Source organism: Sinohyriopsis cumingii, unplaced genomic scaffold (assembly GCF_028554795.1).
Source record: "Sinohyriopsis cumingii isolate HCF-2022 unplaced genomic scaffold, ASM2855479v2 utg001397l, whole genome shotgun sequence".
In the NCBI taxonomy this organism is placed as follows: Eukaryota; Metazoa; Mollusca; class Bivalvia; order Unionida; family Unionidae; genus Sinohyriopsis; species Sinohyriopsis cumingii.
In genome coordinates this window covers 3,283,437-3,301,858 of record NW_028315993.1, presented here as the reverse complement: position 1 = coordinate 3,301,858, position 18,422 = coordinate 3,283,437, and the positions used below count along the sequence as shown (strand labels likewise).

Sequence of the window (18,422 nt, the reverse complement as noted above, 5' to 3'; positions counted from 1 at the left end):
CATGTCTGCAGCATATAGGTTTAATTCGATGAAATCTCTGACATCATAAAATCACCTTATCGGTACATGTACTATAAATTAACACAAGGGTGATTAGTGGATAGTCCTACAATGTAAGACATAGCACATTCTGTTTTCGTTTAATCTCTTGTTTTTGGGGGGGGGGTGCACCAGACACTTGGCCCCCACTTAACCAAAAAATAAAGTGTTTTCATGTATTTTTGTATCCCCCAATGTGTGCGTGCTTGTTTTATTTTAGAAAAGAATTTTCATCAAAATTTTAGTCCTAGTGTTTTCTAAAGGGTCGTAGTCTAAAACAAGGGTCTCATCCCCATTTTAAGATTTTCTATCCTTGATTTTTTTGGTGATCTTTGCCAAGGATCTTCTTTGTCCTGTGTGTGCTTTGTGTGTCAATGCTATAGTGTGTGTATGCTATATAGTCTCTATGTAGGGACGGCAAACATCTCTGTCAAATTTCCCCCGTTATCTTATTATATATATATATATATATATATATATATATATATATATATATATATAGGGACTATTCAAGTCCATTTGTATGCCCTGGTATGGTTTAATATGCATTTTATAATTTTGGCGAGTTAACGGTGCACTACAAATGATAATAAAATAAAACCTAGTGTTTTATTGTAGCTTTCCTCGTATTAAAAAAACCTATTTTCACAACATGAGGCAGGCTGTATTCGAGTCGGAGTCCACACTTCCTTTATTTAATTGTGTTTCTCCCAACTCTAGTTAGGCCTTGTTATTATTTACATTATGAAATTAAAAAATTCCAAAAGGGTTTAGAAATTTATTAGTGGGTTAGTAGTGGGTAACTTATTAGTCCCCATGTTTTTTTTGTGGTGTTTATATACTTCATGGGTTCGAGTCTCGGATTTGGCCAATATGGGTATGTGAGAAAGCTTGCCAGTAGCCTCTCGAGGGTCGGTGGTTCTTTCCGAGGATTTCCTGGTTTCTTCCTCCACCAATAATACTGGCCGCATTATATAGCCTATCGTGTGCTGAAAGATGGCGTTAAATCCTACAACAACAACAACAACAACAATATATACATCTACTTCATGTGGGTTAGAAATTTATTAGTGGGTTAGTAACTTATTAGTCCCCATGTTTTTGTTGTGGTGTTTATATACTTCATGTGGGTTTTACTGATATGGTTCTGCAGGCCTGTCCACTTCATGTGGTGCCTTGTGACATAGCCCTGCGATGTCTACGCATCGTACTTTATCCACATAAAGGTACCCTGTTTCCCTTCTAAGACTTAAACCTTTTTATTTTGTTAGTTCCCTACTCTGTGAGTTACCCTTTCTGTTTTTAGGTGTTGGTTAGATAAAATGGAGAAAAAAGAAAAAAAAAGAGTCATTTAGAGGCATCAGAGTGGTTGAGAAAAGTCTAGTTATTTGTGATCATAATTTCCTCCATGAGGTGAAAGATATGGATAGGGATCCAGTCCATGCTTGATGGTACAACTCCCCTAAGTGGGAGGTAAACTGGATCCCCATCCCCCCGAGTCTAGAAAGTTCTTTTAGTTGAAAAAATTATATTTTCTGATGTGAGAGATGAGGCCGGGGCTCCAGCCAACATTTTGTGGTACATGCCCCAAGGTGGGCAGTAAAGTGAAGCTCCTTCCCCATCTCTCCCACCCACCAGGGGGAATGTTGCCCAGGCCAGGTCATCTTCCAGTCGTGATGACCTGCCCACAAGCCATCATTGTATCAATTATATATTCTGTGATTTTGTAAAACATTTCCTTGTCAAAATGTTTGTAGAGATATAGTAAATTAGTCCTCCAGTACCTCTCTTTCTTGTTTTTTTCTAGTATAACTTCTACTCTTTCTTTTTGTCTTTTTCCACATTGTACCATAGTATGGAACTTACTAAATGGTGTTTTTTTGCACAGTGGACATTTTGGCAATACTCTGATAATATGCCATCTCACCGCTACCTCTCCTGTCAACCATGCATTGTGCATGTATTTGAAATAGAGGCTTTGTATTTTTACGGAGCTTAGCTTGGACCAGTGCCCCCATGCTCTATCCCAGTTTATTGCAAGATTTTCTTGTTCTACCTTACATTTAATTTTTGTGATTTCCTCTCTTATCCAAGTATGTTTTTTTCTTGTCTTGTAACAATAAATCCTTCCTATCAATATATTTAGCTAGTACATCCTTAATATTTCTGAATTTTCTTGGAACTTCTAATCTTTTTGTTAATTTATTATTTTTGTAAATATCTCCTCTATTTCGCATTTGAGAATATGTAGAGGCCCTCCCAAGGCGATTTTTGTTCGAGTTAATGCTTTTAAATCTGGTTAAAATATAAGTGCATTTCAATAAAATTGGGCTGGATAGAGCTAGACCACTCCGGTGGCCTGGTGGTTAGAGCGTCCACCTTCGATGCAGGAGGTCGCTGGTTCGATCCCCGGCTAAGCCGTACCAAAGACTTAAAAAAATGGTACTAACAGCTTCCTCGCTTGGCACTCAGCATTAAGGGGTTAGTGTTAGGACAGGTTGGACTGGTGTCAGGATAATGTATATATTATGTTCTAATCTGTCAAAAGCTTTCTTCTGGTCAAAAAGTACCATGGCACCTTTTTGACCTGTTTCTTTTAGGTAGTCTGATATTGTTTCTATACTTAGAATATTATATTGGATATATCTTCATTTCACTCCACAAGTTTGGATATAATTAATTATTTTATGCATTCCATTTTTAACTCTTTCAGCTAAAATTATACGTAGGATTTTGTATTCTGTATTTAGGAGGGAGATGGGCCTGAAGGTTTTTAGTTCTTCCCTCTCCCATTTCCCTTTATAAATTAGAGTAATTAATCCCTCCCTCATTGTTTTTGTCATCGTTTCATTACGAGAAGTATTGTCACAACTGTATTATTAATACAGTATTAAAATTTAATTACTCAAGAGCCCCCAGTCAGCAGTTCCAACTCTCTAAATACACATAATAACTCAAAGTTGAATAAATAACAATTTTATCAAATATATGAATGCAATAATTTCATGGACATAAATCTTCAGCTCAATATATCATAATACAATAATGGCCGGGTTGACCAAATGCCCTTTGCTCTTTACTTCGTCATATAGAAATTACTGTCCTATTGTGAGAGAGTCTCTATTCAGTGAGTTTTCCCAGGTACTCATTTAATTTCTCTTCTTTCCTTCTTCCTTCCTCTTTCTCCTTCTATACACTGTGCCTCTTGTGTACACACTGGAAGTCTCCATGGCTTATTTCTAAATCTCTTGGTCTCGTCACTTCGTACACCCTGGAATATCTCAACACCAACTCTCACTGCACCCTGGGAGCTTCCTGAAGAAATATAAGGGATGTACACCTTTGTCTCCCTGCTCTACTCTTCGAAATTAACCACTCTCTCATGGACCTTCCATCAGACTAATGGGCAAACAATTTTACCAGGCCCTATGTACATATAAATTTCCACTTATCGGATTCATGCCTTGCGCTCTATGCATGTATAGCATTACTCATAAATATTTGTAACACACTCACACTGTGTCTAGCCATCGTTATTATGTAATCATTCCTATTGCATGCATCCTAAGAATGACATAATTATACATATAAATACATATGCACATAAATCCAACTCCATCTAATATTGCATAGTGCTCAATCTACAATCTGACAGATGTTAAGTAAATGTCATAATTCAATTATGTAATGAAATCATCACATAAGTTTTTTATGTTCTGATGATATCATGTTGCATGTTACTCCATCTAAATATTTCTCTGTAGCTTCAGGTTCTATTTTTTGTGATTTATATAGATTGCTATAGAAATCTTTAATATGGTTTAGTATTTCTGTTTTTCCCCATTAGCTCTCTTCCTTCGGTATCCCTCTGTTTTTCCATAAAGCCCCCCCCCCCCTTTCCATTGCTCTTCTCTTTTATATAAACCTTCAGGTTAGTTTGCCCTTCTTTGCATGGGGTATAAAACCCCGTTTTTGTGGGGATTAAGTACTCTCTCCATCCTTGAAAATGTGTGTTTGTAGTCTGGCTTCTTGCTCCTCCATATTTGGAATTGGGGGTGGGGTGGTTGCTTGCAACCATAATGGCATAGGTAGGCGCTGCTGGGGGATTCTTGCAATCTTTGGGTCCATGACCCACTTGACTGCACCATGGGCATTTTCTGTCCCATTCACATCCCATATACCATGACCTCATTTTAAAAAAAAAAATAACAAAGAAGAAAGTAGGGATTTTTTAGCATCTTCTTTTAAGACTGTTATGACTCTCACGCTCGATATGACTTAAAACGGAACTCCTAGACCGGCCATTCTGTTTCCCCTCACTTTAATGTTTAGTTTGGTTTCTATTTTATCCACTATTTCTTTATTGCCACATCGAGAGGGAGCCCAGAGATAAAAACATAGGTGACCTTGGCCTCTACCTCTCTAACTATTGGCTGATCTTTGTTGACCTTTGCTGTTTGTCCTATGACTTCTGTTGGCAGCCTTGATTAGTGGTGTGTCATACATTTTTGGGTACAGCATAAATTTGCTCTTCCCTGCATTTTGAAGTCCATCAATGGATTCATTTTCAATGCCTACAGTTATCAGTGCCATTAGTATTTCAGACTGTCTGAGGCAGTTTGAAATATCCCTGAAATCAATAGTCTGACACCCCAAGGGGTGGAAAGCCAATAGTCTCAAGTATCCTCCACTCCCAACCAATTTGCATGTGAAAGTAGGTATTTAGTTTGGTTCCAGTTGACTGTGCAGGCCCCTGGCCTACTGTGGCTAATTCCTGTTCCATTCAGGGAGACTGAGTGAAATTCACTAGAGCTAATTTATGAAAATGGTGGTCTCACACCACTAGTGGGATTAATGCAAAACAAAAAATGCAAACATTTAAGAAAACAAGGCGGTAATGTAGGTCAAAAGATTTGTGCAGTTTGCAAAGGGCAAATGACACAAAGTAAGAAAAACTGTTTCACAGAAACAATTGTCAAACAAAATTGTAAAAAATAGGAAAAATGAAAAAAGGCTATGAAAAAAGACAAAACTAAAAAAGACAAAAAATAACTAGAAAATACCATATGAGATTGTGTGTGCAATACTCAACACAGCTCAGGTGGTTAATATGTCTGTTTTGTTCATGCCATGGAAAGGGCTTGAGTAAAATCATAAGACTTTCCTTCTCAGTCAGTTTTTGTTTAAGTGTTATGTCTTATTATTCAAATAACGGGCTTGGTTAGCATGTTCCGATATCGGTACTATAGCAATTGACAGTGTCTGTCGATCTCTGCTATAATTTAACACAAGGAGTGCAAGCGTGACACCAGACTCCACTCCATTCGACTTTTGTCACGCGTCTTCTATTGCATTATAATTGCCAAAAAATTTAAAAGCTACACATGTACATTCAAATTTCAGTAACCTACCAATGCATAACTCTTGGATGGCTATCGCATAATTGTAATCCAGTGAATTAACCTTTATTTTCACTATTACGGTCGCAAAGTCTGACTACTTGACACTATCAGGCAGAATTAGTTACTCTTCATGCATGGATGGACATAACTAACTTTGGATTTTCACTTCAAGACTTCTTGTGGTATCTGTTTGGTTCTAAATGAAAATGTTGTCATTTCTACTTTTCATTATTTGGCTGGATATTGTTCACTTGAATTTTCACTTGAACACGTCTTATGACATCTGTTTGGCGCTAAATGAAATGTAGATGAGACCTCACATATGGTTGCCTGGACAGTCATATTAAATATCTTGCTACTCCTTATTTGAAAGGAACATTGACATGGGTTTACATCAAAAGATTTCTTATAATATGAAGTTGCCTTTAAAAAAAACCAAAATATTGTGTTGTTTCAGGTATAATTTGTTTTGGGAGGTCTTTTTTATTAGAACTTCTTTGATCTGGAAAATAGTCAGGATTTTTAGACTTTCCAGAACTTAAAACTAGGAAAAGGATTTGACTGACTACAGACTGGTATCTTATCATATTTATTTTCTCATGATAATATGAAAAGAAGTAATCTCTTTGGAATTTACAAGCTGAGTCATAAACACAGAAATATAATTCCACACATATAATACTAATATTTTAGTTCCTGTTAATGAGTCATAGACACAGAAATAGAATAATAATTATAATAATAATAATACAAACTTTATTTAATAATAATAATAATAATAATAATGATGAGGACTTTATATGGCGCCTAATCTTTAGAAGCTCTTGAAGCGCTTTACAACATTAGACAACACCTATAACTTAAAGAAACATATATAATGATACGATTACAAAGAACAAACACCATGAAATTCGAAAACAAAAAAAAAACGTGATGAAAATATTTCAGGTAGGAAACATTATTAGGTCTTTAAGTTTGTTCTCGCAGTCGAAATAAGTGAGTTTTAAGAACACTCTTGAATGGGATCACTGTGTCAGTTCAGTGGGCATATCATTCCATGTTGCTGGGCCCTGGTATGCAAAATAAGTCCCATTGATTTCATTTTCATAGTGGGAATACTGAGTAGGTATACGATTGTCAGAAGAGGAGCATAAGTACCTTGCTGGTGTGTACACATGGGTAAGGTCGGATAGGTATGTTGGACTGGAGTCCGTCAATGAAACGTAGCAGAGAACAAATTTTGTGTTTGATTCTGGAACGAATGGATAGCCAGTGTAGGGTACAGAGCAGCGGGGAGTAATGGAACTAACCTACCTTGAGGTCATTTAGCTGATATGTATAATAACTTATCAGGTATTTATCTACTGTTTCAAAAGTTTCATGAATTCCTATTTCAAACAATGAATCGGTCCATTTGTAAACAGTTAATAATTTAGAATTTAATGAGATAATTTAAAGTCCTACTATCTTAACTCAAAATTCACAGGAAAAGTTTATCTGCTTTTGTGACGATAAATAATTAGGTTCTAAAATTTAATGATTAAGAAATTTTGTGAATGAAATTTCCTTTTCAAATCTTTAGCTCTGTAGCCCTGTTATTTGTGGACACCACACATACCCATCCCATCACACTGAGCTTTAAGGGATGTCCCTTCATGTTTTCTAAAAAAAAGGCTTTTGTTTGTTTATCCCTGTAATTTTTTTGATAATTGAATATTTTGTCTATAAAATGAAAATAATTTGAAAAACAATTTTAATGGAGGTTTTCCTGAGTTTTATGTTATCTTCCTTATCATATTTTGCTATTTGGCTAATCCAACATAGATTTCTATGTCAGTATTTTATTCCGTTCATGCATGATTGTGTGTACCAGGCTCCTTGCCTTAAATCATTAAGTGTCCTTGTTCCCGAACGTCTGACAAGTTTTGTTACTTTGTTCCCAGTGATGTGGTGCTTGTGGTATTGCATCTGTTGTATGTTCTTTACTACTCTGCTCTTTTAGGGGATGTAGTTGTGTTGTGTATATTTAATTTAATTGTTTGTCTGTTAGTTTTACATTTTTTTTATTTCATGCTGTTGTAATGTAACATTGTTTTCTGGACTTTATCCTGTCCAAAACTGAGTTCATTTTTGCTTGATCTGATTGACTTTTTAATTTTTTAAAATAAATTTCATAATGTAAACAAATAATGATAGCTTCATTATTCTCAATGTGTATGATCTTATTAACATAATTATTATTCATGTAAACAAGATATATATATTGATCTGGGTCAGGGTATTGGAGATTCCTATCTGAATTTTATAGGATATTGTATTGTAATTAAGCAAGGTTTATTAGATCATTCTAGAATGTTATTTTCCATTAGGTAATGGTTGTTTCTAGAAAATACTAATTGTGATCTGAGATCAAGCAGATAACTATATTGTCTTGTGGCTGCGAGGATTTTATAAGTCTGCTTTAACATCTGGCACTTTAAGTTGTAATTATGTTGTGACCAGTTTTGGCTGAGTTATATTTTCTTCAAATTATTGAATTCAAGTGATTAGTTTCCCTGGAAATACAAAAGTGCTCTTTCAAAACTCTTGGATAAAGACAGTAATTGGAATTTATACTGAATTCAAACCTGGAATAATATTTCTGTGACTCAACATGAGACTGTTGACACATCAGTAGGCTATAACTGGCAAATCATCACCTTCAACTTTAGATCTCTTCAGGACTTGATCTGAGTTTTATTCAGGACTTTTTATTGCTAGGACTTGCAGGGGTCTGGAATTCTTAAATTTGAAAATTGCTTTTCCAGACTTGGAAAAGGTCTGGAAAAATTTGAAAATAACTAAACAATCCTGGAAAACTTCTTAAATTTACATTGTTCTGGAAACCGGAAATGTGACTAGTATTGTCAGAGTTCTTCCGGCGTGACTGTAAAATGCAACATCTTAAGACGAGTGTAGCTGGAGAAGGTCATGCAATTTTGACTGGTGTTTGTTGACTCGTTGAGGATTAATCTACCTTTTTCATTTCATGGATTATTTCAGTAATTTAAGTTTTGTGTTGTGTATTAATTTTAACTTCGTTGGATATTATTTGATATCACATTCTTTGACGATCTTTTGCTAGCAAGAACAGTAACTCTTCCAAGTATGTGGGTCATTAAAAATGTAAATAATTATAATAATACAGCATAAATTGAGTTTATAAACACACAGAAACACATTTTATGACAAAGAGAACATTTATACAGAGGTATCAGTTGATACACACTTATTTATTATACTAAATGTTATAAAAACATTGAGTACAGTTTTTTTGTGTAATGTGTTTTCAAGGTTAGACTTGGACCTGTATTTACAAATGATGCTTGATATCTAGAGGCATTGGTAGACCTAATTAATTTAGCATTTTACTGTTTAGTCTCCCGGTTATTTCTTGAGTCCACAATATAAAAGACCATCCTAACGTAAATCTTCAAATAACTAGGATTCTTGAAATGAAACCGTTCTTGTTTTCAATTTTTCTTGTAAGGCCTTTCACCACTCTGGTTCATAACATTTCTTCTGTCATTGACCCTCGTCTCTATGGACCATCTAGCTTACCATTATATACCTGAACTTCATAGACATAGCCAGCTTGGGAATGGTCTTTCCCAGACTTTTATGCCAAATGTTGTTGCATTGTTTCAATAGTAGTCTTCCTTCATATACAATATACAATCATCCCTTCACAGATTAACTGAATGTTTAGATGGTCATACTTTTCCAGGCATTTCTGCAGGACTGTGTATAGAAAGGTTTTATATTGCAAATGTTGTCATGCCCTGGTTGGCCTCTGGGTGGGTTGGAACTTGTGTCATTGACATGTAAATATTTGCCTACAATTTTCAAATCTCTCTCTGTTCATGATTTCTGGTATTCCTCGGATCCCAAAATGTCATCCGGACAATGGGATATGTGGGTACCTGCATAATGCTTATGACAATGTAGATTCCAACAAATGCCCACATCTTGATGTTATAGTGTTACAATGTAAGACATATCACATATGTTTATTTTCGGTGTAGTTGGTGAACATGAAGACATCACTCCATTGTGCAAGTGGACCCATGACCTCCTTTGTAATCTCTAATTTAAAATCACTTGCATCTAATGTGTTGAAACTGGACTGACATCAGTAAGTGATCCAGTTTCTAAAGTGATATATAATTAAATTCTTCTATATCACTTGCATTCAACCTTGGCTTATATCTTGAATTGGAATCCATCTTTGTTTACCTTAACTAATTTGGAAAACAGATTTTAGAATGGAACTTTTTCTTTGTTTTAGATTATTTTCAAGTTAAAAGACAGATTAATACTGCTACATCTTATGAGCTAAATGTCCTAAGAAAGATGTAATGTGTTTCTTATACAGACTTGATTGAAAACATGGTTGTGGAGAGAAATGTCTATACTTGTTGATTAAAAAGTGTTTCTTACATTGACTTGATTGAAAACATGATAGTGCAGATAAATATTTATACTTGGTGATTAAGAGCAAATTAAGATTGCTGAATTCATGAGTTGGATTGTAAGTTAGTAACATGAAAATGTTGGACATTTAATGCGTTAAAGGGACAGAAAATGTTTTTGGCATGGACATAATTGAAATTTATGGTCATAGTCAAACTTTGGTATTTCAAAAATGGGTTGAAATTACTCTTGACTCAGATGTGATTGTTGTTTGTTGTAGGGCTTAATGCCATTTTTCAGCACAGGATAGGCTATTCATGGCGGCCAGTATAAATGGTGGTGGAAGAACTCAGGAAACTCCGGAAGGAAACACCGATACAAGCTACTGGCAAGCTTTCTCACATACCCACATTGGTCAAAACCCAAGACTCGAACCCATGCAGACATATGTGATTAAATAGTATGTTTGACAACTGTCAGCGTATACCCTAGGTGTGTAATCACCTTGGTGTCAAAACTGGGTGTCAACCTGAGTAAAAATAAACAAAAAAACTTTGGTATTCGAACTGGTGAAATACAAAAAAAAATATGGGGTCTCTAAAGCACAAATCAGGGTAGAGGGAAAACAGAGTAATTGGATTGAAATTATATATGCTTTACACCTTAAAAACAAAAGATTTAAAAAAAACTAACCACGACTGACATCCATCTACTGATGCGTTGCAAAATTTCTGCTGACAATTCTGATTAATATGATAATAAAAAAATATAATTATTGACCTGGAGTTGTAAACTACATTGAAGTGGTTTGTGCTGCATAAATTATTGTTGTTGTGGGGTTTAACACCATTTTTCTGCACATGATAGACTATACCTGGCGACCAGTATTAATGGTGGAGGAAGAAACCGGGAAAACCCCGGAAAGCACCACTGACCCAGAAAAGCTACTGGCAAGCTTTCTCACATACCCATGTTGTCTGAATTCGAGACTCGAACCGATGCAGACAGAGGTGAGATGGCAGTGATCCGTAACGGAGAGCACTTTAGACTGCTTGGCCACTCGGAGCCCCCAGAAATAATTGAAAAACACTGCTAATTCTGTAAGGTTTGGAGTTAAGTAAGATTCAGTGTTATCCTTTATGCATATGTAATTAAGTTGTTTTGTGTGGGAGGAAGGATGTGGCCTGCACTATGGAAACCTATCTTAAGGGAGAGATATAACTGTCCTTCCCTCAAGAATTCTTGTTAAAATAACTGTAATGGCTAATCTAAAATATGAACAAGAGTTTGATCTGAAAAGGAAGAATATACTTTTTGAGCATTTGAACATTTAGTTTGTAGTACTTAATTAAAAAGTGTTTGTTGGGTAATTGGCTTAGATTTCATCTCCAAAGGGATGAAAATGGAGCATCCCGTTAAACACGCATACCCATTAAGAAGGTATGTGTGTGTGTGATTTGGATTTTTAACGTAGCTTTAACGGACATGTAGCCTGATGTCCCACCCAGTCACATTATCCTGACACCAGGCCGACCAGTCCTAACACTAACCTCTTAACGCTAAGCACCAAGCGAGGCAGCTGTTAGTACCATTTGTGTAAGTCTTTGGTATGACTCAGCTGGGGATCGAAACCGCATCCGACACGGATGCTCTAACCACTAGAGCACTAGAATGGTTCATTAAGAAGGTAAATACAACTGTCCTTCTCCTGACTCAAGTTACTTTTCTTAATATTTGTTGAACTGAAGTACATGTTTTCCTGATCTATTCATTTCCAGTTTATCTCGTGTTTGATTAAAAAATTTATTTGGGTAGTATTTAGAATATTTTGGTGTTAGGACATTAGGAAGATTAAACTGTCCCTTTCCCCTCGCATGAATTAGATTTCTTCATTTTGATTAAGCTGAGTTAAAAATATCTTTTACTAAATTCCATTGTTTTTCTCATTAATCTTCCCTTCTTGCATCCATGATTTCATATATATTGTTATGTATATTTAATTTGCTTTGTTTGCTAGATTCATTTTATTAATTATATGCTATGGATAATTGTATAAATTTGTGTGTTGACTTTGTCCAGAATTAGGTTCATCCTCTACCTGACCTGAATCATTGAATTTGGTTTGATAAACAACATATTTATCTCATTCTAAGTCTAGAACTTTGGAAATAACCCATGAATTGCTAGGTCTACCTGTTGTTTACTACATTTTATATTATAATTTTAGAAACAAACCTATTAATTATAACTAGGATTTTATCTTGCCAATTTTAGAACCTTATAGAATGAACTTTTCCATTAGGTACAAGTTTTATATAGGAAAATGGTATGAGGTCAAGAAGAGGACAATATAATCTTGTTTTTCTAGAAATTATTTATGTATGCTTTTATATCTATATATAGTATAGATGTTTGTGTCATTAACATGCTGTAGGTGGTTCATGAATTATGTGTTATGAATTTGTATGTTTGTACTGTCTTTCATTACTCACATTGAATTATAACATGTAGCTTAGTATCCTGCTGGTTCTTACACAGTAATCATGGGGGTTAATTTTTCAAGTCTTATAAAGTTATTTCCCCTGTCCACCATGAATCATGTAGGCATCTTAGTAATACTGGTTGAATTTTAGTGGCTGTTATTTAGCAAAGAATATTTTGTCCATGCTAGTTTAAATTTTATATTTAAATGTTATGATTCTACCTTACGTTTCAGTTTCTCCAAAACATGTTTTTCTGTATCTAATTGCATATATTTTCATCTTTTCTATTTTCCATATTTTAGGATCCAAACTTCTCTTTTATTAGTCTTTTATTTTATTTTTTTACATTTTGAGGGGATGATTTTGTAAATTTGATGGAAGTTTTTAGGTTTATCCCAACTCATTATAGCCATAATGAAATTATTTTGCAATTTGTAAAACACAAAGTTTATAAATATCTTGTTTTCAAGTGAATACATGCTTTTGAATTTTGTCAAAGTATATTTTGAAAATTACAAATTCATTTGTTTGTGGTTGTAACCATGTTATTCCTAATGCTGTTGTGCATTGTTTTTATGAGTTCTTGTGAAGTCCAAGACCATTCCCTATTTATTTTCCTTTTAATAATATTTCTGTATTAGAATGGTTTATTTGTAATCCAGTTGGAAACTAAATTGCTTTATTGCTTTACCAGTTTGACTGTATTTTTCCATAATTCATAAGTTCTAGATATGATTGTATGTCTTTTATGAAATTAGTGCTGTTCATTTGTTGCAACATTTTTTCTTCATGTGCCATACTGGGATTTTAATTAAAATTTTCATGATTTCTTATTCTAAGACTTAGAGCCGTTACGACATTTAGTAACATAGACATGCTATTTCTCTGATTTTTCTGAAATTTTGGATATCGGTCTAAACCTGTACTCTACCGACCCATTCTTTTCAAGTCCGAAATTTGGAACTTCTGTAATTTGACTATGCAATGTGTGCAGACATTCAATGATGTACATAAAGTAAGCACGTGTACGTATTGTGGTTTGCAAAGCATTGATTGGTGGGCATGACAATCAATCAACCAATCCGAAATGACCATGCAGTGCGCGCGGAATCTATCCTGTTGATCACATATTGTAAACCGTGATTTAAATGACCAAAATTCTTACAGTAATCGGAGATATCATCAGTAATGACAACCTTACCCGGATATTTGGATGTAACCTTTGACTGATTGAGGAGGTAATTATATTTGACACTCTTGCATTGTTGTACAAGATATGCCAAAAGTTAACGATCATGTTCTTTTACCAGGGGTCATCTCAAAATGTTTGCGTATTACTCCAATAACAATGCTTGCTACTAAAATCAGCTGATCGGGAGAATACGCAAGGTTGAGGCATAACATTAAGAGTAAATTGGAGAACATTTATTTCAATAATTAAAATGACGACAGCCTACTCTATACGTATTATAACACGCGTTTTAAAGAGCAACATTTCCGCAAGAAAAATAATTAATTTTTATATTTCATAATATAATACAAATTTCTATGCTTTGCACCCCTCTCCCTTCCGATTCATTAGTTTCTGAACTCATTTGTACATGGCACTACTATTTCTGAGATTTCTGAGGCAAGAAAATGTATTTGCAGTTGGCCGACCATCCTTGTTTCTCAGTGCTACCGTAACAGTTTCTCCCCATGATAAAAACGTTCAATACCAAAAAAAAAAAAAAAAAACGGAACACAAAAATAAAAAAAAATAATAAATAAAAAACAGCAAACTACAATCACATTTTTTAAAATAGGCTTCGAAGTTGCCTACCATAATTTCAAAACCAGTGCAAAAGGAAATGCATTTTTTCCCATGATGTACAGAGTTATGATAAAGGGAAACCACTCTTTACGTATTATAGCCCGAACCGTTAAAATGCATATTTCCTTATATTTAGAATGCTTAATACGATAAAAATGAAAAGCCATTTTCCAAAAATGTAGAAGTAGTCAAAAAATTGATTTGTTTGCTGAAATATCAATGATAAAATAAAGATTTCCACAGTTGGATGATTTTTTCTTTATCTTCAGTTGAGCATCAGTCTTCATGTTTGAAACGTATATATATCATGCATATTCATGCAATACTTTTAGAACTTATAATATCGTTGTTGCTCACAAGAATCATGGATGTAAAACAAGACCAAATGAAGGTTAAAAGTAAGCATCTAGGAACACAAGTTGTGCATATGAAAATACACTCTACAACAGTTGCTATTCAGCCGCTTACCTTGAAACTGCTCGTCTCGACACAAGTCATGCATATAGATATATCGTAGCACTTATCACAACTTCTTTTTTGTAACTGTCTACACATCTGTCTTCTTTGTCTTGACATGACTTGTACATGCCAACCATTATGTTTTTGGTGAAATTATCCACTTTTTTTTACACCAAAATACATCTTACTCTTGCCTGACTATAGGGATAATGCTTTTCCAGTACATTTAAAAATAAAAATACAGCCATAACAAGTTGTGTTTTGTAATTTTTATTATCATCTCTTTAATCCCACTCATCATATTAATTTGAAAATATTATAGGATTAAATGATCATTGTTGGGTATTTATCGATGTGTAAATTTGTGATAGAATACATATCCCTATATTAGCTAGCCAAGATTCATTGATTCTATATACTATGATACTGGGTAGAATATCGTAGCGGGTCATGCCAGTGATATACACAGGAGTGGGTGGGTGGATGCTTGTTGTTATTATTATGGTGTAATATGTTGATATAGATAAAAATTCGCATCAAATGAACTGGTAACAGGGAACCAAAAGTAGTTCGCAGAATTTGTTGATGTGTGAAAAATTCCAGATCAGTATCATGTGACCATTTGCATCCATCAAAAGTGAAGAAAACGCTGCCAATTCATAAAAATTGGAATTACTGTTAAATGAAATATTGCTTTGTCAGAAGAATGTAAGAGTTATTTTTTCCATTATAGGCCACATAAGTCAAATGTTTTATCAGTAAAATATGATGAAATATGTGACAACACAAAATGACCTTGTCTGTTTTTTTTATTGATAAAACATCAGACTCTTGTGTCTAGACCTGTATATACTGTCCTTATTTTATATTTATAGCAACTCTATATGACTCATTTCAAAGAGGGCATTTTTTTTAAATTTGAAACTTTGCCTTGCAGATCTGTTATATTGATAATCAAGTTAGCGGACCAATCTGTACTTTTTAAGAATTGGTTCCAGATGTAACATGAAAGGTTGGCGCTCTACAGGATCATATCACAGAACATTGATAAACATAATAAGCTTCAAGTTTGCTAATGATTTCTTCTGTTTGTCATCTAGGTAAAGAAAGGGCAGTCACGTGTAGAGACAGAAATGCCTCCATCTGTGTCATTCCCTGGGGATTCTGAAGACAAACGAGGTAATTCTAACTACACGACATTGTTACATGTATAAGATTTGATGAATTTAGGAGTGTTTAGAACAAATTGTGAATTGTAAGGGTTTGCCTATATTAGGTACATTTATGTGACATACCGATTTACCAAAGAAACAGTTTATTGCATTTATTGCATACCACCAGTATATGAAAAGTAAAGTGATAATACAGTAGTTTGCTGATTGTTATTCTGTATAAATTACATTTATTTTCAAAATGTCTGTCTATCATCCGATGAATCGATAACATGGTTCCACCTGGTTTCAGCAACCAACATGGTACACACATCTTTTTGTGTATAAAATCACCGCTTTTTGTTTTCTTAAGTAGTTTGGGTCCTGGATTGGTGTGTAATTATTTTGTGTGCAAAACATGGAGTCCAGTAAACAGGGAACCAGACTAACTGTTGATACACTACAAAACAAGATACCTTTTTATCAAAATATGCAACATTTATTTTGTGAGACAATCATCTACATTGAAACTCAATTTTTTTATTGTTCAGTTAGTAAAATAGCATGCCGTGATATCATTGCAAGTAACAGTGAAACATTTAATCAGCCTTGAAGATATTTCTACATGCAAATTCTGGTATTCTCTGAAACTCTATTCCCCACAAAGTTCTTTATTTTTTAAGGTTGTCATTTTGCTTGTTTGTCTTGATTTCTTTGGTTACAGTTATGAATGAGTCTGTTAATGTACTATAAACATGGTCAGTACTTAATTACAAGAGAATACATTGCATTTATGATTACACTTAAACGGAACTGAAAGATAGAACTAGAACCTAAATTTCAGTTGATAAAAAATATTTAATTGGTGTTTATTAATTAAAGTATGTACTGCCTCCACTAACATTTTCATTGATAGAAATTTCCTTGAATATCAGTAATTATGGTGTACTATTAATGTTGGTTGGAGAGAAAATGTAACAAATTATGGGACTTTTTTGGGTATTGTCTGGTTTACCAAATGGGATCCACGCCTGACCCCACATTATAAGCGGGCTTGCAATATATCAGAGTAGTTAAACTCGCATGACTTCCAGCTTTTGAAAACTGACAGCCCTTCTGATTGATAATGAGTCCTTCTCGTTTACGGTTATACTTACTGTAAAATATGTAATCTATACAATAAAATAAAACAGTTGTACAAGATTGTATTTTATTATAGTTTATATTAAATTCATCAACAATATGTATGATTTGTTTTGTAATGCTGACAAATCTTGTCAGTTGTATTTATGATCAGCGTAATTATGAGTAGCATCAACTTCACTGACGCACCATCCTTTCTCTTTCCAGCAAACTGTTTCATTCATTCATTCCATACATTTCTCTGACATAAGGTCCACTATAACACGACTGCTGGTTTCACTGTATAACTTGGGTACATTTTCTATATCAGTAAAGTGAGTTTAAAGCTATTAAGAAAGTATTGCAATCTTAAATTACTGAATTAACAATATTAAATAAACTAGAACTGATCTAAAGTTAAATTGGTGGTTTAAAAGTTTCCATCATAAATGGAATGGATCTAAAATTAGGCTGGTTTAATGATTTAAATTTAATAGTATAAAATGAAAGTTAAGAACATTCATCTTGCACTCAAAAGCATACATACAATTTCTGCCTCTTTGTTAGACATAGAGGCATTATGGTTACTAATAACTGACAAAAACTGCCGGGTGGAAATGATACATACGCCCCAGATATATGTATAAGCGTAATTATTGCTATTATAAGTGGAAAAAAGCGTAATATGGGTGTAAAATTTCTAATCTTATTACATGCCGGAATTACAGGACGCATAAAAAAGACACATTTTTACGATCAACCTGATTCTGCAGCTGGTCAAAATCAAAGTTCTGGTCACGAAGGGCAAAATCCACATGGATTAGAACCGGAATCAAAACACAAAATATACTGAAAATTTATTTGTATTCAGCAGTCATTTCAACTAGTCTTCAGTGTAACTTTGAATGATTGTGAACAGGAATTCTGCAATGATCACAGTCAGGTGCTCAGAGTGATGTATTATATGTTTCCAAACCTTGTCCACCTCCAATAATTTCACATTATATGGGCAACCATGCTTGTTACACACATATATTGGGTTTATTGTCTTTTGTGGGGAGAGACATCAAGAAATCTCCACGTTCCAAACATTCAAAGCCTCATAACACAAAGTCAGTTGCCTAAATGCTTGATGCTCTTATATGATTAACAAAGTAAGCACCCAAATGACATTGATACCTTGGATTAAATGGCATATGCAAGATCTTTGTTTTATTTTTTTTACTTCCTTTCCCTTTTGATTTTTGTCATGGTTGACAATTATAATTAAAAGAAAGATTGATACAATCCTATAACATGAGATAAATATATGTGTAATATCCACAGTTTAAATAGCTAGCCCGAAAGACCACCCATCTTTGGGAAAGTGGTGCTCCTTCCGAAAATCTGGTGGCCTTGGGCCAGTGTGCCTGAATTAGTGTCGAACCCTGCAGATCTGGGGTGGGGGGGTGGGGGTACCAAGGCTCCTATTCTACAATCTGGGCCTTGGAAAAATGCTGAG

General features: G+C 34.3%; 1 protein-coding gene across 1 annotated transcript in view; it reads left to right on the top strand.

Annotated features, from left to right (window-relative positions):
• The window catches only part of LOC149772548 (uncharacterized), a 160,149-nt gene that overhangs the window by 24,421 nt on the left and 117,306 nt on the right, over positions 1-18,422 (top strand). Inside the window, exon 5 of the mRNA XM_089947648.1 lies at positions 15,749-15,827. Coding sequence (XP_089803774.1) covers positions 15,749-15,827 — 79 coding nt within the window. The remainder of the gene's footprint in view (positions 1-15,748; positions 15,828-18,422) is intronic.